The sequence below is a fragment of the Gekko japonicus genome, unplaced genomic scaffold, assembly GCF_001447785.1.
Source record: "Gekko japonicus isolate JY-2015 unplaced genomic scaffold, Gekko_japonicus_V1.1 scaffold2179, whole genome shotgun sequence".
NCBI lineage: Eukaryota > Metazoa > Chordata > Lepidosauria > Squamata > Gekkonidae > Gekko > Gekko japonicus.
Genome location: NW_015172613.1, coordinates 137,444 through 146,439, shown reverse-complemented (window position 1 = coordinate 146,439; position 8,996 = coordinate 137,444). Strand labels below are relative to the sequence as shown.

General features: G+C 47.1%; 1 protein-coding gene across 1 annotated transcript in view; it reads left to right on the top strand.

Annotated features, from left to right (window-relative positions):
- Positions 1-8,996, top strand: part of LOC107119180 (zinc finger protein 850-like) — a 43,663-nt gene that overhangs the window by 15,230 nt on the left and 19,437 nt on the right. Inside the window, exons 4-5 of the mRNA XM_015421637.1 lie at positions 6,312-7,179; positions 7,318-7,419. Coding sequence (XP_015277123.1) covers positions 6,312-7,179; positions 7,318-7,419 — 970 coding nt within the window. The remainder of the gene's footprint in view (positions 1-6,311; positions 7,180-7,317; positions 7,420-8,996) is intronic.

Sequence of the window (8,996 nt, the reverse complement as noted above, 5' to 3'; positions counted from 1 at the left end):
TAGCAGGAACTCCTTTGCATGTTAGGCCACACACCACTAATTGTAGCCAATCCTAATGAGTTTCTGCTGTTGGGTGTGGCCTATTATGCTAATGAGTTCCTGCTGGGTGTGGCCAACTTGGGAGCCAGCCGGAACTCCGTTCCTGTGCGTTCCTGCCCAAAAATAGCCCTGGGCTGTGGTCACACTGTCAGCTTGTCATGATATGGTGCTGCCTCTAATTGAACCCGGGCCCCAAAGAGGCCAGGCTTGCTGCCACGAGGGCTAGGTCCTTTTCGGTGGCGGCTCCTATCTGGTGGAACGAGCTCCCGGAGGAGATCAGGGCCCTGCGGGACCTGTTACAGTTCCGCAGGGTCTGCAAGACGGAGCTCTTCCGCCAGGCTTTTGAATAGGAGCCGCCGCCGCCACTATTACCATCAACGAGGGCCAGAATAGCAGCACCGCTGGCTGAATCTGAGTGGCCAAGGACATCGGGGAGCCACATCATCCTCCCCTTGCCCCAAGGGCAGGTGCAATAGGGAGAGAAGTGCTTGTCACGCGGGATCCTCGGGCGCTGCCCACTGTATTGAATTGTTTTAACTGTTTTACTGTGTTTTTATTGCACTGAGTGCCATATTGTGAATTACGGTGCTGCATTGCACCCCATACTGTAAGCCGCCCTGAGCCCGCGTGCGGGGAGGGCGGGGTATAAATAAAAGTAATTAATTAATTAATTAAATAAATAATAAACCGGTTTAAAGTATTGCAGGGCATATCAGCCACACAGCACACGCTGCTGCGGGTTACCCCCACAGACATCCTGTGGTCAAGCATCGACATTATTGCAGCGCCTCAGCCGCAGAGCACGCTGCCCAAATCCCCCCCAAAATGCATGCGCGCACATGCATGTTCATGTGCACGCATAAGTGTGCATGTACATGCACACACATAGGCATTAAAAAAAAAACCCTCCCTAACAGCAGAATGGATCTGCAGGTTCAGACGGTCAAATCCGTTCTGCGTGCACTCCCCCACATCCAGACATCCAGCTGTGCGCAATGACTGTGCAAGGAACCAAAAACACCACTTGTGATGTGGTGCCTTTTTAACCCGACTCCAAGTCGTTCTATGATGGGGTAAGTATGGCTGGGGAACGTCTGACAGATGTGGCTGTCTAACTGCCCATTTGATCTGGAGGGCAGGAGTGCCGGTGTCGGGCCAAACTGCTCGTGTGATCGCAGCCATAGTCTGCCTCTCTCACTGAGACTCTATACATATGCTCTGGTTATTATGATGATTATTTTCATATCTCTGGTTATTATGATAGTTATTTTCGTATATAGTCCACCTGTCTCCCTGGGCCCCAAGGCAAATTACAGGTAGGTTAAAGAAAAAACCCTTTTCAGTCTATCACTAAGCAGATGACAACATATGATACTTGCTAACCCGTATACTTGCTAACCCGTATACTGTAAGCCGCCCTGAGCCCGCGTGCGGGGAGGGCGGGGTATACATGAAATTAAATAAATAAAATAATTAATAAATAAATAACGCAGTTTCAATCCACTTCAGCGACCGCTTGCAAGTGGATTTTGCCATTTCACATGGTAAAATTCAGTTGCAAAGTGCATCACAGTGCACCCCAATGTTCCCTCTAAGCTGTGGAGTCTTGTGAGCAAAAATTCTACTTTGTGAGCTACTGCCATTAAAGTTGTGAGCGAGCCATTTGGATACTGCATAAATTAGTCTGCTCTGGAGCCATCCTTCCTGAGCGAAGATAAAAATGTGTGAGCCGGAGGCTAAAAAACTGTGAGCTAGCTCACACCAACTCAGCTTAGAGGGAACACTGCACCCCACCCACATAATGCTCTCCGCTGGATCTCTGGCAGCTTGGAAGGTCTAGAATGAGATGATTAGCTTTGTATTTAGATCCGGGTAGTCGGGCTGTGTTGGCCTGAAGCAGAAGAACAAATTTAGAGTCCAGTGGCACCTTTAAGACCAACAAAGGTTTATTCATTATTAGCTATGTCTTTATTTAACTTTTGTAAGTCTTGTGTTCAGCTTTTAAGTATGGCGGCATACCATGGGGGGTATGTCACCATACTTGCTCACTGTAAGAGCCACAAAGAATAAACATCAGATGTTTGAGAGCCGCAAGACATTGACACACACATTTTCATTTTAAAATATGCAAATTTGCTTTTTCCTAACATTAAATCAGACTGCCAAAAAAACCAAAAAAGGGGTAAAAACAGATATTAATGATATTTATTTGTCCAATGATATTTATTTGTAGAAGACAGAAAGAAAAAGAGAGAGAGAAATGGAAAGAAAGAACGAAAGAGGTGGAGAGAAAGAGAGAGAGAAACAAAGGAAGCAAATAGAAGGGAAGGGGGAGGGAGGGAGGAAAAGCATGCCCTCCCCTTCGCTTCCTCAGCTGCCCTGCCGGGAGCCGCACAATATGTGTGAAAGAGCCGCATGTGGCTCCCAAGCCACAGTTTGGCCACCCCTGGTGGAGGTCCAACAGGGCATAGAGTCTCAGGCCTTCCCCTGGTGTTGCCTCCTGACTCTGGGATTCAGAGGCTCTGTGCCTCTGAACATGGAGGTTCCCTTTAGGGCCCTTTTTGTAGCAGGAACTCCTTTGCATATTAGGCCACACCCTCCTAACATAGCCAATCCTCCAAGAGCTTACAGAGCTCTTCTTACAGGAGCTACTGTAAGCTCTTGGAGGATTGGCTACATTAGGGGTGTGTCGCTTAATATGCAAATGAGCCACCATGGCTAGTAGCCACTGATAGACCTAATCCCCCATGAATCTGTCTAATCCCCTTTTAAAGACATTTATGCCTGTGGTATAGTGTGGTGTGTGAGGAAGTGTGATGGGGGTTCTCAGCGCTGATATTGTCTCTGTGTTCTTTGCTCCCCTGTGGTCTCCCTTCATTCTTTTCCTCTTTGGCATCTCCTGCCTTTGTGGAACCTGGGGCTGAGGTTTTGGGAATTCTTACAGTCTTCTCTGCCTCCCACAGACGAAAGGACCATGACAGAAATCAAAGAGGAGGACTTCCTACAGGAAGGCTCTGAGCCAGAAGAAATGCTCGAGGCTTCTCCGGGAAGATTGCCCGAGGATATGTTCTTCCAAAGTACAGCTGAAGAGAGTGAGTGTTTTTCAAGATGGGAAGATGGTCATATAGCGGTGAAGAAAGATAAACCACAGCAGAACATAAAGAAGAGCCCTGCTAGATCAGACCAATAGTCCATCTAGTCCAGCCTCCTGTCTCACACAGGGGCCAACCAGTTCCTCTGGACGGCCAGCAACAGGACATTGAGGCTGAGGCCTTCATAAGAACCTAAGAAGAGCCCTGCTGGACCAGACCAATAGTCCATGTAGTCCAGCATTCTGTGTCACAGAGTGGCCTTTCAGTTCCTCTAGATGGCCAACAACAGGGCACAGAGGCCAACCCCTGATGTTACCTCCTGGTTGTGGATTCAGAGGATTAGTGCCTCTGAATGTGGAGTTTCCCCTCAGACATCATGGCTTGTAGCCATTGATAAAGCTGTCCTCTGTGAATCTGTCTAATCCCATAAGAGCCCTGCTGGATGAGACCAATGTTCCATCTAGTCCAGCATCCCGTCTCACATAGTGACCAACCATTACATAAAAATATAAGAAGAGCCCCACAGGATCAGACCAGGGGTCCATCTATTCCAGCATCCTGTCTCACACAGTGGCCAGTCGGTTCCTCTGGACAGCGAACAACAGGGCATAGAGGCTGAGGCCTTCCCCTGATGTTGCCTCCTGGCTCTGGGATTCAGACGCTTAGTGCCTCTGAATGTGGAGCTTCCCCTCAGTCACCATAGTTAATGTGCATCCTAATTGTGGGCCAGTTGAACAGTGTATGTTGTGCAGGCCATAAATCTTGATAGTGGAATGAAGAAAATCAGAGCATTCCATACCCAGAGCGCCCCTTCACTGAGGTAAATGAATGCACTTTAGGGCTAGAAAGCAGTGCCTTTAGTAGGCTGAAAAGGTTGACTCACCAAAGGCTCTACTTCTCTCCCAGTCCCTTAAAGACTAGCAGCACACAAAGGAAGGACCGTTTAAAGTGTAGACGTTGCAATGTTCCTAGCGCTTCCAGCCAGTGGGAAAATGACAGGAAACGGGTTGGTACTGGTTATGGTGTTGGTGGCTCAGGACTTGTGAGGGATCGGGCAGGTTCTTAGCGACATGAGAGGATTTTGGAAGGCAGGCAGGAGTGGGGGGGGGGGGGAAGGCTGCCTTAATGATTAGTGGGTGGAAGCTTCTGGAGACAGGCAGAGCGGGAGGGAAATGGTGAAGAAGGGCAGCCGTGGTCAATTCTGATGTGATGGATGTGGAAGGATGTAGACTTTTGAAGCTTCATCTGAACTGGCAAAGACTGCATGTTGGTGCAGGGCTGGTAGCTCCTGCTCTGTCAATAGCAGGAAAATCTGGGGGGTGGGATCCCCACAGATCTCCTCAGAATAACGAATGAACATAAGAACACAAGAAGAGTGGTCCATCCAGTCCAGCATCCCGTCTCAACACGATGGCCAACCAGTACCTCCAGGGCATAGAGAGCCCAGGTCTTCCCCCGATGTTGCCTCCTGACTCCGGGGCTCAGAGGATTAGTGTCTCTGGATGTGGAGGTTCCCCTCAGTCACAACCAATGTTCCCTCTAAGCTGAGTTAGTGTGAACTAGTTCACAGTTCTTTAGCCTCCGGCTCATACATTTTTTGTCTTCGCTCAGGAAGGGATGGCCCCAGAGCAAACTACTTTATGCGGTAGCGAAGTCGCTCGCTCACAACTTTAATGCCGGTAGCTCACAAAGCAGAATTTTTGCTCGCAAGACTCCACAGCTTAGAGGGAGCATTGGTCACAACGGCTAGTAGCCATTGATAGACTGATCCTTCATGAATGCATTTAATCCCTACTGTCCGTCAGCTTCATTGGATGCCCTCAAGTTCTAGTGATTGGGGAGAGGGAGAAGACATTCTCTTTGTCAGCTCTCTCCACCCCATGCATAACTTCATAAACCTCTATCATTCATGTCCCCTCTTAGTCGTCTCTTTTCTGAACTGAAAAGTCCCAGACTCTTCAGCCTTTCCTCGTAGGGAAGGTGCTCCAACGCCCTCATGATCTTGGTTGCCTTCCTCTGTCCCCTTTCCAGCTCTTCCAAATGAGGCAACAGCATAGATCTATACAGGGGCCTGATAATATCGGCCGTTTTGTTCTCATTCTCTTTCCTAATCATCCCTAACATAGAGCTCTAACCTGGGGGACAAACAGAGTGAAAGAGAGACAAACCAATGAACAGCCCGTTGTTTGAGAGGTTTTGCTGGGGTGTTCCAGAGCAGAGCACGATGGAACAGTCTCTAGCTTGTTTTGCTCCCACATGAGGCGACGCCGTCTTGTTCCCATCTTTTCATCAGAGAAAGGGTTTCTAATTAGTGACTATCTTGGGTAGCTGGTATTCTCTTTTGGGTTTGTAGACAGTGACACTATCACTCGGGCAGTTGTCTCACTGGTGGCAGGAACATATCCGTGCGCCAGGGCTATTTTTGGGCAGGAACGCACAGGAACAGAGTTCCGGCTGGCTCCTGAGTTGGCCACGCCCGGCAGGAACTCATTAGCATAATAGGGCGCACCCAACAGCAGAAACTCATTAGGATTGGCTACATTCGGGGTGTGTGGCCTAACATGCAAAGGAGTTCCTGCTACAAAAAAAAAGCCCTGAGTTTTGACAAGGTAAACAATAAGAAGCAAAAGGTGGGTGTGGCTGGATGACCACACTTCTGGTGGCATGGGGGGCCTAATATGCTAATGTGCTGTGATGTCAGGGGTGTGGCCTACTATGCTAATGAGTTTCTGCTGTTGGGTGTGGCCTGTTATGCTAATGAGTTCCTGCTGGGCTTTTTCTACAAAAAAAAGCCCTGTCTGTGCCAAATTTTGAAGGGGTGCCCTGACAGGCACATTCTTTGTATTCTATAATTCTCTATTCTATAATTCTCTATTCTATAATTCTCCACGGTAGTTTGAATGGCTTCATTTGACTCATTTCCTGGTTTGATCTTCTGTTTCTCTTTAAATTTATATCACGGCTCTCTGTTTCAGCAGGAGATACGTGGGACACAGATAGTGAAAACGAAACTTGTCAGGTATGCGAGGGAAGTGAAATGATTCTAGAAGTGCAAGAGAACTTTGAGAATCACGATGTCCCCAAAAAGGAGGATGGAAACCAACCGGATAAAAGAAGCAGTAAATCCATTCCTTATCTCAGTGGTAACTACCATGGAGCCATACAGGAAGGAAAGAGAAGGATTGAATGTTCTACCTGTGGGAAAACCTTTGCTAGTATACCAAACCTTAAAGCACACTGGAATATCCACACAGGGGAGAAACCATATGACTGCTTGGAATGTGGAAAGAGATTCAGCCAAAGCTCAGCTCTTCGGGTGCATCAAAGAACCCACACAGGAGAAAAACGTTATAAGTGTTTTGAATGTGGAAAGAAGTTTGCATACAGTGCGTACCTCATTGTGCATCAAAGAATCCACACAGGAGAGAAACCATATAAATGTCTGGAATGTGGAAAGAGGTTTTGTACAAAATCTAACCTTACTGCGCATCAAGGAACCCACACAGGAGAGAAACCCTATATATGTCTGGAGTGTGGAAAGAGGTTTATTGTAAGATCACGTCTTGTTAGACACCAAACAATCCATGCGAGGGAGCGACCGTATCTTTTCCACAAGCCTGGAAATACCTTCAGCCACAGCTACCATCAAAGAAGCCACACCAGTGAAAAACCATACAAATGTTTAGAATGTGGGAAGAGCTTTATTGCTAGCACAAACCTCATTGAACATCAGAGTACCCACACAGGTGAAAAACCATACAACTGTCTAGAATGTGGAAAGACCTTTAGTCAGACCTCAAGCCTTGCTATCCATCGAAGAATTCACACGGGAGAGAAATTATATGAATGTCTGGAATGTGGAAAGAAGTTCACAACAAATGCAAATTTCATCAAACACCAACTACTCCACAAAGGGGAAAAACCATATAAATGCCTGGAATGTGGAAGGAGCTTTAGTCTGAGTGAAAGGCTTATGAACCACCAAAGAATCCACAAAGAGGTGAAACCCTTTCAGTGCCTGGATTGTGGGAAAAGCTTCAGTCACAGCATCACTCTTAGGAGACATAAAAATATTCAGACAGGGGAATGTAAAAAGGGCTCCAGTCAGATGCAAAACAATCCGAGACCTCAAACCAAGAAGAAACCATATCAATGCCTGGAGTGTAAAAGTTGCTTCAGTCACAACTCAAACCTTCTTAGACATCAACTAATCCACACGGGGGAGAAGCCATTTAAGTGTCAGGAATGTGGGTATGGCTTCAGCCAGCACTCAAACCTTATGAGACATGTGCTTATTCACACTAGAGAAAAACAATAGATATGCTCGGCCTTGGGGAAAGGTCTTGTCTGTGAATAAAGCACAGTGACATAGAAGTGGTTAATGAGGTAGCTCTGAAAACATGGTTGGAAAACATTTATTTGTAGAGTTCTGCAGTATATATTTTGCTAATGTATGTCCAACCACCTACTCCCATAGAAACTTACCTGCTCACTACAGTCATCTTTGGGAACTCTGCTTTGGGTATTCCTGCCATCTGAGTCTAGAATGTTGGCAACTTGAAGGAAGGTTGTGGTGCCATAACTATGGAATTCCTTCACTATGGAGATTCTTCTGTCCTCTAACCCCGGGATTGGGGGGGGGGAGGAAATACACGTATGTGGCCATTCACACATGCACCCCCAACTCTGGAGCTTTTGGGACCTGAGTCTTTGTATACGCAGATCGCCGACTGATGCAGCAATTTCCCATTAAAGAATGAGACTGTTGTTCTAAAAAGTGTCACTTACAAATGGGTAGACTGAAGGGAAGACAAAAAGGAGGTTTTAAAAGGCAGTTGGTGTTAAAAATCTGGTCCCAGTTTAAAAAAAAAAAAATTCAAGCATCTGCTTTGGCAAGTCCTTCTCAGACAATTATTAAAATCTTTGATCATTAAGATGCCCAATTATGTCTCACTCAGGGCAAGTTCCTGAGAGAGTTGTGTGGATGCCTGTGGGAAAAAGGACTAGAGGAAAGAATAAAACAGAATAAAAATGACTGAAAGGAGGAAGTTTGGAGGGCTAAGGGGGAGAGTTATGTTGGAGGCATGGAAGAATGGGGGGAGGGGAGCTGGAGAGCAGAAGGAATTGAGAAGGGGCTTTGGGGGAGATGAAGCAATACTCCATGGTGGGAACAATGATGTCAGAGCTGTGGGGAAGAAGAGGGGGGGGGGCAAGGACCATAGTGAGAGAAAGAGGGGGATGGTGCGGAGTTGTTTCCTGTTGCCCCAGAAGGTCGGACCAGGACCAACAGGTTGAAATTAATTCAAGAGTTTCCTGCTAAACATCAGGAAGAACTTTCTGACAGAGTGGTTCCTCAGTGGAACAGGCTTCCTTGGGAGGTGGTGGGCTCTCCTCCTTTGGAGGTTTTCAAACAGAGGCTAGGTGGCCCTCTGACAGCGATGCTGATTCTGTGAACAGGCCGATCATGAGAAGGAGGGCAGGAAGGGTTGCCTCAGTGCTTAGTTCTCCAGGCCCTTTTCTTACATGCTCTGTTGCAGGGGAGGTGGCGGCTAACTCCTGGTGTTAGCTGAACAGGGCGGAGAAAAACAATCCCACAAGTGGAATTTTGCTCAGAAAACTTTGACACATACTGAGGTTGACTTGGGGAATAAATTATTAAAAGTCCTGGTGAAATCTCTCAAGAGCTTCTTTTCCACGTGTAACCAGGGGTCATTTCATAGAAAAAGAGGTGCAGGAGCTCATTAGCATAACTCATTTGCATAACTCATTTGCATATGCCACACCCCCTGACATCACCGGAAGTGTGTCAGAAGGCAACACCCACCGCTCAGGCTCCACTGGACTGTTTTGGGTTGCTAGCTATGG